The sequence below is a fragment of the Gymnoscopelus microlampas genome (assembly GCF_963454915.1).
Source record: "Gymnoscopelus microlampas genome assembly, chromosome: 20".
In the NCBI taxonomy this organism is placed as follows: Eukaryota; Metazoa; Chordata; class Actinopteri; order Myctophiformes; family Myctophidae; genus Gymnoscopelus; species Gymnoscopelus microlampas.
Window position 1 is genome coordinate 21,455,553 of NC_139957.1, and position 20,213 is coordinate 21,475,765.

General features: G+C 41.4%; 1 protein-coding gene across 3 annotated transcripts in view; it reads right to left on the reverse strand.

The window, feature by feature from the left end:
* Positions 1-20,213, reverse strand: part of pld1a (phospholipase D1a) — a 139,437-nt gene that overhangs the window by 103,667 nt on the left and 15,557 nt on the right. For all 3 annotated transcript variants that reach the window (XR_014599830.1, XR_014599831.1, XM_084044842.1), the window contains exons 2-6: positions 8,670-8,882; positions 5,212-5,384; positions 4,365-4,507; positions 2,708-2,819; positions 232-297 (exon numbers count right to left, since the gene is read on the reverse strand). Coding sequence is in view for 1 of the 3 variants with exons in the window: in XM_084044842.1 (XP_083900968.1) it covers positions 232-297; positions 2,708-2,819; positions 4,365-4,507; positions 5,212-5,384; positions 8,670-8,850 (675 nt within the window). In the remaining 2 variants the exon portion in view is untranslated. The remainder of the gene's footprint in view (positions 1-231; positions 298-2,707; positions 2,820-4,364; positions 4,508-5,211; positions 5,385-8,669; positions 8,883-20,213) is intronic.

The following is a 20,213-nucleotide window of genomic DNA, read 5'->3' on the forward strand; positions in this document are numbered from 1 at the left end:
AACATTCCTGGGATGCCAGGTCATACACGTAATCATAACAGAGAAGTGCTGGAATATAGTGTAAAACAGACCAGGTGTGTTTTGCTGTGAGGTTACAGCATGTTTTAGTGTCATGGTTAGTAGTAGTACAGTTTTTAGAACAGTAGTTCTACACACAATATTATGATATTTGTGGTGGTAGTAGTAGTTAGTAGTAGTGTTAGTATAGTGTCTACTGGTGGTTGTACTCACAGTATGATGATAATTGCGATACAGTGCCACTCTCAACAGCTTGTTCAGATAGTCTTCTAGTTGTTTCTGTCGGGAAAAAATAACAAGTATGAAAAAAACATACTAGTCTCCTCAAAAAAGGCACACTATAGAGACTATTAAACACACTATAGAGACTATTAAACACACTATAGAGACTATTAAACACACTATAGAGAACAGAATCGCAGACAGTCACATACCCAACCGGATAGACAAACTCTCTCACACACACACACACACACACACACACACACACACACACACACACACACACACACACACACACACACACACACACACACACACACACACACACACACACACACACACACACACACACACACACACACACACACGTTGACAAAAGGCTACATGTCACAGCAAACAAGTAAGTGCAAAGTAACCTTACGCTGAATTCACACCGGCAGCATTGTGCTGTACATTTCTGAGAATGGGTCGAGTTTCAATAAAAACTCTATGGAGGTCCAGCATCCAACGCTTTTCCCATTGCGTCGGTACGACAAAACAGCAAAAAGCGTACAAGCGACAAACCAATTGGAGCGCGCTGTGCTCTGAAGTAGGCATGGAGTAGGCATACACTCAACACCACAGGGGGAAAAATACTGTGGAAGTTGCGAATATCGTATAACAAATCAATTAAAATAGCAGTTGTAGATGTGAGATTAATCAAGATGGATACCAAACATGCAACTAGATGGCTAAAATGTGTAAATCCATTACAAACAAGCTGCCAGAGTCAGAGATGAGCATTGAGTGTGTGTGTGTGTGTGTGTGTGTGTGTGTGTGTGTGTGTGTGTGTGTGTGTGTGTGTGTGTGTGTGCACATCTCCTGCCTCTCTGTGAGGTCTGCTGTCGGATTGCAGCTGCTGGCTCTGATCCACTCAGCACCGGAGCTTCTCGCTGGGCGTGGACTAGCCACACACACACACACACACACTCGAAACCACTTGAGATGGACAGAAACTGCTGTATGGAATTAGCGAATATCAAAGTTTTAAACTAGTAGTTGTAGATGGACGACTAGACATACATTAAAAAAAAGTCTATCCCCAGTATTGTGGGAGCAGGGACGGGTCATGTGATGCGGGGGGGGGGGGTGCTCAGAGCGGCTCAGGCCAGCTGCTCTTCCCAGCCAGGAGAGCTGTTGGTGGGGACGAGAAGTAGAGACAATCGCTGCTCGTCTCTGGCAGCTCGTTTCTAAACAACCTATTCGTTTTAGAGCATTGGTTCTCAAAGTGGAGTCCGGGGACCCCCAGGGGTACTTGAGGGGGTTCCAGGGGGTCCCCAGCTAAATGATGGATAGGAACCAAATGGACCCTTATCGGTCTGTAACTCTGAGAGTGTAAAAATGGAACCAAATGGACCCGTTAGGGTCCATTTGGTTCCATTTGTACACTCTCAGAGTTAAATTAACATTGATTTTACAATATGAATTGGGGTCCCAGAGATAAATGCCATTAAATGGGGGTCCTTAGCCTAAATGCATGTCAAACTGGGGGTCCTTGAAATTAAAATGGTTGAGAATCACTGCTAGAGATCCGTAAAAAATCTTCTCTTATGGGGGTTCCTGGCTTATCTTTACAAATGGGGGTCCACGGGCTAGTAACTGTCAATTTGGGGGTCCTTGACATGAAAAAGTTTGAGAACCACTGTTTTAGAGAATAAATAAGTCATGACGTTGCTCTTGACTAATTCCACATCTACACGGCTGCTAGTTCAAAACTTTGTCATCACAATTCATCACTTATACAGTCCGTTTCTTCACCTCGGCAGCAGAAATACTTTGACACACTGTGGCAAGCTGTCAGTGGTGTAAAGTAACTAAGTACATTTACTCAAGTACAGTACTTAAGTACAATTGAGGTATTTTTTAACTTATGCACTTATCCAATATGCAGTACTTTTACTTCTACTCCACTACATCTCAGAGCCAAATATTATACTTTTATTCCACTACAATTATTTGAGAACTTTAGTTACTACTTTGTAGATTTTGATTATTATTCCAAAACATACATTAACCACTTCAACCCTATATACATTTCAGCCATTTGAAAATAGCCGATCTACAAGCTCACAATGCGACGCATTGTGAGCTTGTCTCTCACGTATTAGGAGGGCAGCGTGAGTCGGCAGAATCAAGGACGGGTGTTTTTGATGAATCTAACAGGTTAAAAATGGAGTGTGAAGTTATAATGGGTTTGTATAGGAAGGGGGCGTGTCTGATAAAATGATTATCAAATATCTAAATACTAAATCAAGAAACTTAAAAACGGTCTGGGGGGTTCACAAAAGCCTGAGTAGACGATAAAATGACCCAAAGTTTTTTTGAAAGTGAAATATCCCTTTAAGTACTTTTTCCACCACTGCAAGCTGTCCCTCAGAAACTCGGATAGAGCCAGTTTATTGCGTTCAGTGCTCAGTAAGACACCTACCCTCCTGCTGGACGCGTGCTCTTCTCGCTCCAGCCGGTCTCCTCCGCTCCGGGGCAACATTGGCATCGCCCTCACCTCGCTCTTCCTCACGCTCTTCCTCCTCACGGTGTGGCTGAGCGACAGAGAGAGGAAACAGTGACACAGTGGAACCTTCAGCGCTCATTTACCCATTTGTAAACTCTGTGAGTTTACACGTGTATCCATGTAGACCCGTAATAAATGCTCTATCTATGGCAATGATTGCTATTGGAATATGGAGACATAACACCTTTTTCAACAAAAAAAAATATATCACTTATCACTGTTTAACCCTTTAACTCACTGAGTGCCAGGATTGCCAGAATTATTTCAGAATTGATTCTGAAAAGTGCCAGAGTTTTTTTTCACAGAAAACAAAAAGTGCTTAGGAAGAGAGATATAGCCTTTTTTAGTTCTAAGTTAAACAAGGAGTGGATGGAGCTGCACATCTTCAGGTAATGATATCTTGGGTTCTGAACATTAAAAAAAAAAAAAAAACCCTAACCCTAACCCTTCAAAAACACGTCAAACACGTTAATGGCACGTTGCGCAATAGCGGTAAAACACGTTAATGGCACTCAGTGAGTTAAGACCTGAGGCGATTCTTAAAAATGTTTTCCAAATCCTTTCCAATATTTTTTTTTTCAAGTTTTTGAGTGGTGCCAGCCACTCCTACACTTGACCGGTGTGTGTGGGTCCGTCCGTCCGTCCGTCCATCCGTCTGTTTGAGCACGGCCTCATCAACAGCTGCAGCTGATTGCAACAGAAGGATGCAACCAGTTACACTAATTCAAAAAGGCACCACTCTCTTCACACCGGGTGTGATTTTATTTCAAAAAGAGCAGATCTACAAGCTCATAGCGCGGCACTCGGTGCCGCGCTATGAGCTTGTAGATCTGCTATTTTTGAACAGCCAAATAAATCTAAAGTGACACAGATGCGTTCCAGGTCTTAAAGGGTTAAGTGAAAACAAATGAATGTGAAAGATGAATATTTGCATTGTGTGGCTTTTGTCACTGCTGCAGTGCCATCTCTTTCTAATCTTCTATGTACAGTAAAACAGAAACACATACACCTGCATTCGTGTGAATGAATGAATTTAGGATGCATTCAGTTTTGCATTGGTGTATTTGTATATGCACATCTGTGGCTAACAATGGATGATATGGAAAATAAGCCAAACATCACAATATTCTTTACCAAATATCAATATTGTGACAACATTAATGGGATGGCTATTGGTGCTTTCACAATCACAAAATATTTACACAATGAGAGTTTTGATAAATAATTAACAGTAACGCCTATATCATAACTAAGTTAATAAAAGAATCAAGCTAGAACAGTCAAAAACCAGGAAAGACAACACTTATGCCATATCATAATATTACGATATCCACAATTCCAGACAAAATCTAGTCTCATATCATGATAGTGTTCGTATTGCACAGCCTTAACACCTTTGAATGCATGTGTCTAGTGTCTAGTCTAGTGTGTGTGTGTGTGTGTGTGTGTGTGTGTGTGTGTGTGTGTGTGTGTGTGTGTGTGTGTGTGTGTGTGTGTGTGTGTGTGTGTGTGTGTGTGTGTGTGTGTGTGTGTGTGTGTGTGTGTGTGTGTGTGTGTGTGTGCGCGCGCCTACCTGCGTGAAGGCAGTGGTATCCTCATTAAGGTCTTGTATCGCACCAGTTCTCTGTGCAGTTCCATAAAGTGTTTTTCCTTCCTCTTCACCTCCCAGCTAAACTCGCCATGTTTCATCTCAATCTTAAACACCACAGGCATGGACTACACACACATACACACACACACACACACACACACACACACACACACACACGCACACAAAAATATATACGAAAGGATATTTGTCTTCACAGTCTGTTCAAGAACAACAACAAAAAACAACGCACAACCATAGCACAAAACAACATATCACAAGACACACCACCAAGACAATACATGAGGTCCTCACTGTACACAGAAACCCATCCTGAGCGGAGTGGACAAAACTCCTGCTAAAACTAACCTTTGATGAACTCTGAGAATTACAAGGAATCTCAGAATAATGTGAATGTGGATATAAGGTACAGCATTGGTTCTCAAAGTGGGGTCCGGGGACCCCCAGGGGTACTTGAGGGGGTTCCAGGGGGTCCCCAGCTAAATGATGGACAGGAACCAAATGGACCCCTTATGGGTCTGTAACTCTGAGAGTGTACAAATGGAACCAAATGGACCCGAAATTAACATTGGTTTGACAATGTGAATTGTGGGTATAAATGCCATTAAATGGGGGTCCGTAGCCCTAATGCATGTCAAACTGGGGATCCTTGAAATTAAAATGGTTGAGAATCACTGCTAGAGAGCCGTAAAAACCTTCTCTTATGGGGGTCCCTGGCTTATCTTTTCAAATGGGGGTCCGCGGGGTAATAAGTGTCAATTAGGGGGTCCTTGACATGAAAAAGTTTGAGAACCACTGTATTAGGCAGTACCTTGTTGACGCTCCTTTTATGAGCAATGTGCATGAAGCGGTCCTGTGCCGCGGTGAACCTCTCCACATCCAGGATCCTGGCTGTAATGGGAACAGTGGGGAGGTACACCTTGGAACCCGACTCCTTAAAACCCACCGTGCCATATACAGCCGAGAACGGGATACGACAGTCCCCTAGAGGAGGGAGAGAGAGACAGAGAGAGAGAGAGAGAGAGAGAGAGAGAGAGAGAGAGATGGGGACGTTAGTGCAAACTGCATGAGGGCAAGTCACACATACATCATGTTCAACCCATTGAGACCTGAAGCCGGTTCTACATGTCTCCTAAATCTCAGTATTCTGAAAAACGTATGTTTCTATATCAGTGGTTCTCAAACTTTTTCATGTCAAGGACCCCCAAAATGATATGTATTTGGCCGCGGACCCCCATAAAAATATTTTGTTCCAGGGACCCCCCAGAAGCAAAGAATTGAGTTAAAAATGTTCGCTTTAAAAGTATTTATATTCAAAGATTTGCACACATTTTCACGATTTTTCAAAAATAGCAGATCTACAAGCTCGTAGCGCGGCACTCGGTGCCGCGCTACGAGCTTGTATATCTGCTATTTTTGAATAGCCCAAAGTGTAAAATAATGCTTTTTAGCTCAAATCTAAAAATGACACAGTTCCAGGTCTTAATGTGTATTTTATATAATCGCAATTATTTTTGCTTATTACACGGCTTGGTTGAATGCTCGATTCTGATTGGTCAGTCATCGGTCATTATTTGTGGATAATGACCGATGAGCTCTATAACGGACCGCTGTGTAATCAGAGACTCGGAGCACCTGCTCGTGCCAACCTGCTGTGCTGCTTGGTTTTATGATTTATCCAACATGACAGCCATGTAAACAAACAACCAATGTCATTTACAACTAAACGTTGCTCTCAAAAATGTTTTTGAAAACATTTGAAGTGAGAAATAGACGATGTAATGACCAAAAAGTGATTCTATTGGATCCACTGCACTTCCTTGTTTATCGTGGCACAACAACGGGGGAATACCAAAACGCTCGGCCCAAAACACAGTCGCCCCGGGCCAAATCCGGCAGTATTACAGGCAAATCGGCATATATATATAGAATGGGGGGCGAGTGTGTTTTGGGGCGAGTTTTCCGTTACCTAATGGAATACTGTCATTTGTTTTCCGAGGTGAACTTGTCCGCCCAGCCCAATACTTTCATTGCTGTAAGGAAGGAAATACTTTGTTTTGTTGTTACTTTTGGGTACATTTATTTATGTATTTATTAAGTAGGCGTGTAATAAGCGGGATAATGCATGGGGAGGTGGTCATTATTGAAATTTAAAGCCCTTCAGGGTTGTTATGCATAATAATCACCCTATCGGGCTTCACATTTCAATAATGACCACCTCCCCATGCATTATCCCTTGCACAATCGTCATAATCATCATAAACAATTCCATGTTGCAAAATGTCATATTTTCAAAAAATGACAAAAATAGTGGAAATAGCCGATCTATAAGCTCAAAACGCGTCGTGGATCTTTGTGAAGAAAAATATACTATGGTTTTTCAAAAGTAAGTAAAAACGCTCTGAATCTCTGGCAAGGGCAGCTATAGACAAAGTTTTAACTGTGGCAGTCAATGAGTTAATCACGCGATGACGTTAAATGACCGGAGATAATGTAAACAAATGCGAAATCTAAAGGTAAAGCCACAAACAGTACAACGATGTGTCATTATGCTCGATATGGCCGACTCTTTGAATAGACAGTGACATATATATATATTGACCTCCTTTAACAACATAAACGTCCCTATTCTGGGGCAAACATTCGGCAAATATTACAGATCTACAAGCTCACAATGCATCCATTTTTGGCAAAGAGATTTGGTGTGACCTAGGGTTCAAGTGGTGCTGGTTAAAGTGTTATTTTTTGCTGAAATGAAAAATTGGCAAAGGGAGCTACTTCGGCTCTATCCTCTATGCCAGTGGTTTTCAACCTTTTTCATGCCAAGGACCCCTAAATTGATATACATTTGGCCGCGGACCCCCAATTGAAAATGTTTTGTGCCAGGGACCCCCATAAGCAAAGATATCAGTTAATTTTGGCTTTAAAAAAATATAAATATTCAAAGATATGCACACTTTTTCAAGGTTTTTCAAAAATAGCAGATATACAAGCTCATAGCGCGGCACTCTATGCCGCGCTATGAGCTTGTATATCTGCTATTTTTGAATAGCCAAAGCTAAGTGGTTAAAAATGATTGTGACGCTATGTTAACTCATTTAGCTGGGGGACCCCCTGGTACTCCATCAAGGACCACTGGTGGTCCCCGGACCACTGGTTGAAAACCACTGCTCTATGCTTTGATCTCAGTTCACTTCAAGGCCAGCACCAGTCTTCAAGAGGTCAGATGTGCACTAACTATGCAGTGAAAGTGCTGCTGGACTCGCATGCACACGCGCAGCCACGTGCACGCAGCCACGTGCACGCACATGCACACGCACACACACGTGAACAATTTGTGTGCGTTGTTATTGTCGATTTTATATATTATATGTTTTATCTTATCTAATGTATCTCTCTACTATATGCATTATGAATGTCCTTCTTAGGAATTTTGACAGGTGACTATGGACTGAACTGACTGACCTATTGAACAGACTAAGGGTTTTAATTGCTCGAGCAGATATTTTATATTTATCCTTTTTTTCTCTTTGTTGCTGATGCTGTTGTTATGGATGTACTAAACAACATTTCGCTGTATGTTGATCCATGCAATGACACATAAAAATATTATCTTATCTTAACTATACTCTTTGATCCTTCACACTGTGCAGAAAATAAAGAGCACCTGTGCACAAACACGCAGACATACACATATATCTGTATTTCTATACATGTGGGGACATCAACATTTTAGGAAGCCAGTTTTATACGCTATATGTGTACCCCTTTTATGCCATTTTTAAACTCTAATAAAGCCTGAGTTATACACTGGAATTAGCTGATCTCCTGATCTACAAGCTCCATATATGGGCAATTGGCAATATACTGATGACATCAGGGATCTCCATATATGGGAATAAAAGGGCCATGGACTGACAGACACAGAGATCTCCATATATGGGCCTATCAGTCAGATCGGCGGTGCCACATCTAGATGTGAGGGCCTGTGTAGCGGCCAGTGTTGCCAGATTCTGTGAAAGAAACAAGCAACCAGGTCTAGGAAAACCAGCCCAAAAGAAGCGACTGTGAGTCACACGAGCACTTTAACATGTACATCAGCCGTTTGAAAATAGCAGATCTACAAGCTCACAACGCGTCGCGATGCGACGCGTTGTGAGCTTGTAGATCGGCTATTTTCAAACAAAATCTTGGGGGAAATTATAATAAGCAGATCTGGCAACCCTGGTAGCGGCCCCCGAAATTCTCGTAGTAATACTAAATACACACCTATGTAATTTCCATCAAAGTCAGTCTCTTCTCCCTCCTCCATGTCCAGCTCTCTGGTATCCAAGCTCTCCACGACGTCGGCCATTTTGATGCGCGCGTCTGGGGCGTCCTCCGGGACGTCAGAAAGGTCAGAGTTCACCAGGTTCTGATTGCTGGCGGTTGGCGGAGCTTTTCCCAGCATGCCTAGCACTTAACCCCCAGAGCAGGGCACACCTGGGGGAAGACGAGAGGACAAAGTCTTTTTTCGGGCATTCTGATCCATGTTGTTCCCAACATGTGCAAAACATTCACGGAAGTGGGGGTGCAACGGTTAACCCATTAAGACCTGAAGCCGATTCTACAAAATGAATGTCTTAAAGTCCTATAAATCCTGCTATAATATCAGTGGTTCTCACACTTTTTTCATGTCAAGGATCCCCCAAAATGATATGTATTTAGCCGCTGACCCCAATCTAAATCTTTTGCCCATCCCACCCCCCCCCCCCCCCGGGCAACCCGCCCAAGATAGCGCCGCCCATGGCTGCTGTGGTGTTGGGGAGTGTTGTTTCTGTCTGTTGTAAACTGTGCTCCGCTGTACCAAATGAAATTCCTAACATGTTCACAGGTCATGGCAATAAAGTCTTCTGATTCTAAAAATATTTTGTTCCAGGGACCCCCCAGAATCAAAGATTTGAGTTAAACATGTTCGCTTCAAAAAATACAAGATTTGCACACATTTTTCAAGATTTTTCAAAAATAGCAGATCTACAAGCTCATAGCGTGGCACTCGGTGCCACGCTATGAGCTTGTATATGTGCTATTTTTTAATAGCAAAATACATCTAAAATGGCACGCATGCGTTCCCTTCCTGGTCTTAATGGGTTAATCAAACTAATCGATCATAAAAATATATATATAATTTAATAAATTAATAGATTAATAATAAATCCCTATTTTGGGCATGCAATTATAGATTAGATTACAAGAGCTTGTAGATCTGCCATTTATTATTTTTGCATGACACCGCTATGCGATCAAGTATTAAAAAAAACACTTAAGATTTGTTCATATATATATTTGTTTATTTTAAAAACAGGCTTCTCGATTATTCGATTAATGGTAAAAGTAACCGATAGAATAATCTCTTAAAAAAAGTCATTTCGGCATTCTGTTCCATGTTTCCCAAAATATTTACAGAATTGAGAGCACGACTGAATCTGTCATGTGAATGTACTTTATTCCCACAGAGGACAGCACACAATCTAACTCATTTAACTTCAAGAGTGCTTACAAATGGAACCACATGAATCCGTAAGGGTGTAGTCAGGAATAGAACAGTGGTCTTTCTTCCACCCACAGGAAGAGCGAGGTCAGAGGTGACATACTGACCACTGGTTTGCTGATAGAGACTGTAGGAATGTCCCGATTAAGCACATGGACCCTAGTGTCCCTATACCGGACATATAGAACAGGTGAACATTCTGTGAAAATAGCCGATCTACAAGCTTACTACGAGTCACAACAACGCAACGTGTTGTGAGATTTTAGATCGGGCATTTTTGCCTACATGATTAGGAGGAGAGGGGTAAAAAATGAGACTTCCAATTACGTACCACTGGGGGACAGCAGTTACTGAAGTACGGTATAAAGGGCTTATGCTGTTAAGTAATTGTTTGTATCGGCCGTGTCCTGATTCTGAACAGATTTTATATTTCTCCAATACACCTGCACACAGCAGCTACACACAGCAAGTACACTGAAGTTAGTCAAAACTAATGCATTTTATGTTATTTATTGTCGCTGTCGGATGGAAACCTTTTGTGTCCAAAACTGCTCCTTTTTTATTATTATTTCTAGCCTCACAATATCAGGCAAGCTGAGAACTCCACCTATACAATTTTATGCATTTACCATGAGCTAGCTGTCATAACAGCTAGCCCTTGGATTTTAAAGGTGGAATAAGACTATAGCATTGGTTCTCAAAGTGGGGTCCGGGGACCCCCAGGGGTCCTTGAGGGAGTTCCAGGGGGTCCCCAGCTAAATGATAGATTAGGCACCAAATGGACCCTTATGGGTCTGTAACTCTGAGAGTGTACAAATGGAGCCAACATTTGGTTTTCTTGTACACTCTCAGAGTTAAATTGACATATTTTACAATATAAATTGCGGTCCAAGTGATAGAAATGCCATTAAATGGGGGTCCGTAGCCCTAATGCATGTCAAACTGGGGGTTCTTGAAATGAAAATGGTTGAGAATCACTGCTAGAGCTGTAAAAAATCTTCTCTTATGGGGGTCCCTGGCATATCTTTTGAAATGGGGGTCCGCGGGCTAACAGGTGTCAATTTGGGGGTCCTTGACATGAAAAAGTTTGAGAACCACTAGACTACAAGCAGTCTGACAAGCACTGATAACTTCTATACTAACATTACTGAATGTTGTTGATTAATCAGTAACTCATGACAGGCCCTGGTATATTGTGATTATATCACAGTTAAGGGGCATTGTTCAGTGAAGTGTTGTTGTGATCAGAGATCACGTTAGGCCGGTAATTGCCTGGGTTTTTTATTGCAAAAGCTGGGAAGTATAATTCACCTTCCAGACATCCTGGCCCGTAAAAAAGAAAACAGCAATTTAATAATTATTATCACTCCAAACTCAAACACATTTCAAGTCCTCTGCTCTACAAGTTCTCTCTTTCTCTCGAACAAGGTGAAATGCAAGCTGTGCAACACCCAGTTGGGGTCCTCCCACAAATCAACAACAATGCACGTACGCATTTGAAGACGCCTAAAGAGACTTCACAACAGCTGTCCATTACTAGCATCACTGGGAGGTCACCATAAGGTGCAGGGGAAACCACAACATTATGGACGTGGAATACATTGAACTGAAAAGCTACAAATGCTTCAACTTTCCCAAAGCTGTCTCTAACCACATGGATGCATGGATAGCACTCACCACTGAATATAATAATGTTGAATGATCTGTGAGGAGGCTATATATTGCGTTATTGCCAACCAGCTGAGCAGAACAACGTTATGAAACAATATTTTGAAATGCCTACTGCATTTTTCTGCAGTCCCCTTATTGCTTGCTATTCTGAAGAAAATGTGTTATAATAAACTGATGATGCATTATTTTGGAGAGAAATCATTATGCACGCGCTATGCAGCTACACATACAAAATCAGATTGCAACTAATTGCAGCCAATTGATCCACTTGTGCTAGAGCTAGACGAAGCTGTTAGGCTATACACAATTACTCCTTTGCGTTGAAATAGCTTTCAGTCCAACATATAATGCTGTAACTCTTCTAACGGCTATATTTATGCACCTGCTTGTCGTTGGTGCAATTAAAATGGAAGAAAATTTTATAAAGGAGATGTCCGGTAAACTGTAATCACTCCGGACATTATGGCCTGCAGATTGGAGACATTACATCAAGTAGTATTCATGCCTTTAAGAAGAGGCTGAACAAACGCCTCCTCAGTATGTGACTGTAATCCCATGAAGCTCAAGGACAGTTAGATCAAACATTCAGTTTAGATGTACCCCTGACTGGATAGCTGCAGAACAGTGATAGGGTCTTTGAATGTTATTCATAAAGCCTGTATCTGCAAAAGCTTAATAAAAAATACAAATAAAAAAGGATTAAAATCTTAGCACAACCTCTGGACTGGTTGTGATATAATCGCTATCGATTGATTTGCTTTTACATTATTGTCCCCTTGGGGAAATGTGTACTCTACAACCTATTAAGACCTGAGGCCGATTCTACAAATGTCTTCTAAATCCTAACAGTTTTCTGAAACACTCGTGTTGCTATAATATCAGTGGTTCTCAAACTTCGTCACGTCAAGGACCCCCAAAATGATATGTATTTGGCTGCGGACACCCATCTCAAAACATTTAGTTCCAGGGACCCTCAGAAGAAAAGATTTGAGTTACAAATGTTTGCTTTAAAAAAAAATATATATATATATATATATATTCAAAGATTTGCACACATTTTCATGATTAAAAAAAAAAAAAATCACACCCAGTGTGAAGAGAGTGGTGCCTTTGAAAGTGTAACTGGTTGCATCCGCAACAATCTCATAGCGTCCGCTTGTTGCATCCGCAACAAGCTCATAGCGCGGCACCGAGTGCCACGCTATGAGCTTGTAGATCTGTTTTTTTGGAGTGGTGCCAAGCACTCCAAAAAAACAGATCTACAAGCTCATAGCGTGGCACTCGGTGCCGCGCTATGAGCTTGTGTACCTGCTATTTTTGTATAGCCAAAGCATAAAAAAATAGTTAAAGTGGTTAAAATCTAAAATGACACAGGTGCTGTCCCAGTCTTCATGGGTTAACCCATCCTAAGGAGAAGTGAGCAGCCACCCAGCAATGCCTGGGGACAAACCCCAGATGTAATACTAGTACCATGGTCAAGGGCACTGGCAGCCAGGAGCACGTTAGCATCAGTAGCATAGCATGTCTTTTGGTGTGGGAGGAAACCGGATTATATGCAAATACGAGGAGAACATGAATAGAAAACTCCACACAGAAAAGGCCACCCCTGCTGCCGTGGTTCAAAAACCCAGGCAGTGGTGGAAAGTAACTAAGTACATTTACTTAAGTACTGTACTTAAGTATAATTTTGAGGAATTTGTACTTTACTTGAGTATTTCATATTTCCAATACTTTTACTTATACTCCACTACAAGTATTGTACTTTTACTCCACTACAATTATTTGAAAACTTTAGTTACTAGTGACTCAGTCACACCGACGCAACTCCCTGCAACTGCCATTGAGGTTAATGGTTGCAAGTACTGTAGTTGCATGTTGCAAAAGTTGCAAGGAGTTGCATTGCGTGTGTGGACTGGCCTTGAGACTTTTGCTCTTCCTCTTGGACCTATCTGTGGATTATACCAGTGTCAAGTTACCTTATGTGTACTACTACGGTCGACAGGTGCTGACACTTTGCACCTTAATCCCATGTACAACGCACTGTTTTTAGTTGTTTTTTTTTCACACCTTAACTAACGTCCATAGCATATGTACACTGCTGCTATGCTCACGCACCTTTATGTCTTATACCTCAGGTACCGCACCGGATAGATATCCGCTACCATGTGTAAATATGTACGGTAGATCTTTTTTTTTTTAATTTGTATTGATCTCTCTTACCCGCCTTCTTCTCCTTCTTCGCTTTCTCTTATGGAAATAACAAGAACGATGGAGCATGCACAGAAATGAATTTCACCCCCTGTTTCACCCCCGTGTAAACCTGCCATGTGACAAAGTTAATTAATTTCCCAGATTCCCCAGGAGCCGATCCTGGTCAATAATTAAAATGTGCCTTTATCGGCTCTGATCTTAATTTGCAGATCAGATCAGGACATTCTCTCAAGATCTATAGGTTCAAATAAGACCAACATGTAAAGGCCCGTCTCTAACAACAGACACACAAATGGGTCCAGGACCCAAAAATGGGTCCCGAGTCCTCCCGACCCACTGTTTGGGAAGCACTGATCTACAGCAGTGGTTTTCAACCTTTTTCATGCCAAGGACCCCTAAATTGTTATACATTTGGCCGCGGACCACCATCTGAAAATGTTTTGTGCCAGAAACCGCCAGAAGCAAAGATATCAGTTATTTTTTGCTTAAAAAAAATATAAATATTCAAAGATATGCACACTTTTTCAAGGTTTTTCAAAAATAGCAGATCTACAAGCTCATAGCGCGGCACTCTGTGCCGCGCTATGAGCTTGTATATCTGCTATTTTTGAATAGCCAAAGCTAAGTGGTTAAAATGATTGTGACGCTATGTTAACTAATTTTGCTGGGGACCCCCTGGTACTCCCTCAAGGACCACTGGTGGTCCCCGGACCACTGGTTGAAAACCACTGATCTACAGGACAGAAAGCAAACACCTTCAGCCAACTGAGGGAAAAGTGTACTCCATGCATAGGCGCTACCGCTAATTATTAGCCTATTATCAACCGCTTCGTTTAGTCTACTTTAACCGTTTGTGTATATAGGATAAAACATTATTTTCCTGCAGTGAAATGTGGAGGAAAAAAAAGGTAATGCAACCAAATATTTAATACCAATATCAACTTTATCCTAATCAATAGCCTACACCATTGGTTCTCAAAGTGGGGTCCGGGGACCCCCAGGGGTACTTGAGGGGGTTCCAGGGGGTACCCAGCTAAATGATGGACAGGAACCAAATGGACCCTTATGGGTCTGTAACTCTGAGAGTGTACAAATGGAACCAACGGGTCCATTTGGTTCCATTTGTACACTCTCAGAGTTATATTAACATTGATTTTACCATATGAATTGGGGTCCCAGAGATAGAAATGCCATTAAATGGGGGTCCGTAGCCTAATGCATGTCAAACTGGGGGCCTAATGCATGTCAAACTGGGGGTCCTTGAAATTAAAATGGTTGAGAATTACTGTAAAAATCTTCTCTTATGGGGGTCCCTGGCATATCTTTTCAAATGGGGGTCCGCAGGCTAATAAGTGTCAATTTGGGGGTCCTTGACATGAAAAAGTTTGAGAACCACTGGCCTACACTGCATTTATTCTTAATTATTTCACAATTTACATTGTCTGCACTAGTAAACTAGTGTCGATATCAATGTGTGATTATTGATTAATACAGCACTGCAAACACACTTTTGACCCCTGTTGCAGCCTGGTCAACTTTTATCACAAGTTAACCACACACAGACTGTAATCTGAAACGGATGTATCAAAAGTAAAGACAAGAATCTGCATTCGATAACCATTGTGTTACTTTATCTACTGTTGGAGACGGGGCTGCTTGCCAAGCTTTGTTCAAATTGTTTGAACTTGCTTCACTGACATTGGTTTGGCTGCTGTAAGGTGATGAATGGGACTATTACATTGTGCTAATAACACGTCACTATAAAGGGGTCATTGGCAAAATTCATGTAAAGTAATGAGATTCCCAGAGGTGTAGGCTCCTTTTAATGTTGTTCTTTCACTTTACTTAAAGCACACAATCACCACTTACTGTAATAGTGACTTCAGATTACACTACAATGCATTAGAACAGTGATTGTAATGCATTTTTAAATCATAAAAATTATAATCTATTATAATACACTATGATCCTGCTCAAAAGAAGAAAAATAAATGATCAGCCTGCTGCCTGTCCTCCATAAATAGCCCACAGTTAAGTGTACTGTAAATAAATCGGTCCACGGGGCAGAAGCACCCTAACCAGTCTGACATGCTAACGCTGTAACCCTGCACCCCACATGGCATGGGTTCAGGAGAGGGGAGGGCGTGTGGGTGTGTGTGTGTGTGTGTGTGTGTGTGTGTGTGTGTGTGTGTGTGTGTGTGTGTGTGTGTGTGTGTGTGTGTGTGTGTGTGAGAGAAGAGAATGGCAGGGAGCAGTGGTGTAAAGTAACTAAGTACATTTACTCAAGCACTGTACTCGAGTACAATTTTGAGGTATTTTTTTACTTTACTGGAGTATTTTCAATTTTCAGTACTTTTACTTCACTACTATTACTTTGCAGGTATAAATCCTTATATTATAAAATATTAACCACTTCATCCCCATTTTATACATGGGCCATCTGAAAATAGCAGATCTACAAGCTCACGCGACGCGTTGTGAGCTTGTAGATCGGCTATTTTCAAACATTTTAGTACCTTTACTTTTGATACTTTAAGTATTTTCGATGCCAATGCGTTTGTACTTTCACTCAAGTAACATTTTTTGAACACAGGCCTTTTTTACTTGAAACAGAGTATTTCTTATATTGTGGTATTGCTACTTTTACTTAAGTGAAACATGCGAGTACTTCTTCCACCACTGGCGGGGGGGAGGGAGGAGGGGGACTCACAGGGATAAAGAAAGAAAGAGAGCGAGCAGGGGAGAGAGAGAGACAAGACAGGTGTACAGAAGTGGAAAAAAAAACGGAAGAAAAGACAGAGAGAAATAGAAAACGACAAGAGGCAAACGTTTCCCATTGAATCAGCCCTTTGAGGAGAGTGGTCCACCCTCTGCTGCTTTCTCTGCTGGTCTATTTCGCTCTATCTATCACTCTCAGAGGGAGGGAGACTGAAAGGAAAAAAGGGCAAAAGAATGTGTTCCAAGTTTCCTGCTGTGAAGAATCAGAGGCAAACAGAAAGGATGTGACACCAAAGGAGGCCGTTCCGTCTCTGAGGCAAGTCAGGGCAGGATTTACATGTGCGAGAACCCACACACACACACATACAGGATAACCAACTATATTTACAGTAAACACACTTTCTACAGAGAAGTCCCTTGCTCTCTCTTTCCCTTGCGCACACACACACACACACACACACACACACACACGCACACACGCGCACACAACCTTCAATTTACTCCTTAAACCCTCGTTCTTACAGTTAACCCTATCCTTATAACACTCTTAACACTAAATCTAACCGTTCACCTCAGGATAGGCAACATTAACCTTTACAGTGAGAACGGGACAAAATCAACAAAACAAAAGTTGGGGTTCCTCATGGTTTTAAGTAACTTAAGCGGGTGCTACCAAAGATATGTTCATGTACAGCGTATGTGTACACACACACACACACACACACAGTCAATTTCAACGTAGGGATATGAAACAAGTCCCAGCAGGCCTGAGCACAGAGAGTCACGACGGTTACCATCATCAGATAGTTTGCCGGTTCCCAGCAGAGAGAGATACAGAAACCCGGGCAGACGAAGTGAGTGAGAAAGGCAGCGTGAATGAGATAGAGAATGGAAGTGAGGGGGAAAGGGAGTTCTGCAGAAGGCGTGAAAAATAATCTGCATTGTATTCTTCACATTGCATATACGCATATTGTTTACAAAATATCCACATTACAATGGGACAGACCTTTACCCAAATGGCCTTAGATGTCTATAGTCGTCATTAAAACAGTTCATAGAGCGAAGAGAAAGTGGTGACGGAACAACAAGGGCAACTACCAGAGGAGACTGTGAGGTGCCTTTCAGACAGTGTGTTTGGTAAAGCAGTCTTCTCTGTTAGAGCCTCCCATCACTGGAACAGTCTTCCTACCGAAGTGAGAGAGACCACCAACTATCTAACCTTTAAACTCAACCTTAAAAGATGGCTTAAAGCTAACCAAATTTATAATCACGGGTAAATTTCAGCTCCATTAAATCACTGTGTCTTCTCATATTTTACTGTATTTGTTTTGTCTTCTGTACTATGTCTACTTGTTTTGTATTGTTGACGATGATGTCTCTTTTTGTATAGATAACTATGCCACTTTAACAGCCTGCTCAGGGACTACAGATGAAAATTAGCCAACTCTGGCTAACTCTGGCTCATTTACATGGACGTGAATAACTGACATGTTGATCAATGTGCATTGTCCCTGTTAAATAAAAAATAAAAAAATCTCTATGTGTGTCAATAATATCAGAAAAGCCATTTTAAATGACGCTTAAATGACATTAAACAAGAAACTATAGGGATGTGCATAACTGATCTAAATCATATTTGAATATCCTACTGTGTCCTGGTGAATATTTGTTGAATACACTTTGAATATTATGTCCACCAAATAGTCCACAGCACTTTGAATATTCAAATGTCTGCCTAATAGTCTGCTTGATTTAGCCCAAGGATCTCATACAATACCATCATGGTTCACTGTTGGGAGAACTGCTTAACCCATTGAGACCTTGTCAATGTCTTTTGTTAGTATCTATGCATAATTTACTTATAAAGCTGTGTATTATAAGACAGCCCTGTGGTTAACAGAGAGTTAAAGGCTGAGGCCTGAAAGGATAGCCAGAAGTTGAACCTGAGGAGAACACAGTGACTTCGCACTTCTGATTCAGGGCTATTATGGTCCCTTAGTGTGACCACATCTGAAGGCTGCCAACCAGCACCTGACCTAGGCTCCTTAATGTTGGCCCTTGTAAGGTCAAGACGATCGCATGATAGGTGGACTGGTCAGTGGGTGTGATATTAATAGTGAGATATTACGACAGCTGTCATCTGGGGTGTCTTCCGATATTGTGAAATAAGTGCCCATCTGTCTGTATATAGGGAGACACAGAAGGTCTCTGTGTGAGAGAGATTGCTCCAACGCACCCGATGCCTCAACCCGCTGCTAACTACTAACCAACCTGTGTACTGTGTTCAATTGTTTGGCAATAAACTCGAGGTTAAGTTGACTCCCAGAAAAGCATTGTCTGGTCTACACATTTCTACAAGTATCCAGGAAATACATCCACAATTGGCGTCATCGAACAGGATAACGACTGAACGGAGGTTTGGCGGCTGCAGCGCTCTCTCTCCGATCACGCCTGCCAAGGCAAAAGGACGTCCAAAGAGAATTTGAACAGGTCAGAATATATATTTTTTATATATATAAGAAAATGTATGATTTTTTTTAACATAAAAAATATCAGAGTAGCACAGAGAAAGGGGCCCTGGTGGATGTGGGAGGGTGGGGGGGGTTGTAGCTCTGCCGGCCGTCCGTTCTGCACGTCGTTAAAATTACTGTAAGGGAGAAAGTATTTCTAGCAGCTGCAAGCTGGGAGTAAAAGGGATGAATTGTACTGCAGGCTGGGAGCACAAGAGAGCAAAGTCTCTCTCTTTTGAGGAGAGATTAATTAAAAAAGAGTGGTAATTTGAGCGATAAATCCTTCAACAATAGTATAGGAAGGTTGCTGTACACTCTTAAGTAGAAGGTCTTACAAACCTAAATACCTTTAGAAGGTAAAAGTACATTTGCAAGGGTAAATGGCATATCTAAGGGATCCCAGACCGTACATTTAAATATTGTAAGGCCATCTGCAAATCTGCAAATTGTAAGTTTCGACAAGACTTGCTCTATGTTTAAAAGTAATGTTATGGTTAACAATAACACAAGTGCTACAATGATGTCCACTTTCATTGAGCAGGATGCTCCCAACTCAGTGCATGCATGACAATTGTAACACATGTTGTACAGGAAGCTACAAAGTGACGTCACTGCTTAAATGACTACTAACAGCTTTAACCAGCACTGGGAAGGCATCCCTAATTAAGTTTCGCACAAAGCATCACACATAAACAGACCATTTACACACTCAGCAATTTGGCACCGTGCAAAGAAAAAGTTGATAAAATTAACAAATTGATGTAAAAAATCAATTGGTTGATCAAAAATCAATAACTTGGCACCGCGCCAAATTTCTCAAAAAATATAGTACCAGGGTACTTAGTATAAAAACCCATTTGGGGTAAATACCCACTCAAAATCTGGTACAAAATGTATTTTTCTAAAAGTGTTAAAAGTAAATCTGACACATAGATGCTCTGTAATTTCATAAATAAGGCATTACAGCCATTTTTGGGACATTTAGAGCAAAAAACACAAGCCTTATCAGCATGTACTGCTAAGGAACAAGCTGCTATTTGCAGACATCAAGTTGCCTTCTCCAAGTCTGACATTCCATGTTTATAAGTTATACCATGTCACCATATGATGGACAAAGTTAGGAACTGCACACCTAATAGTGCCAATATGGTCACTGATCCAATATAAATGCAA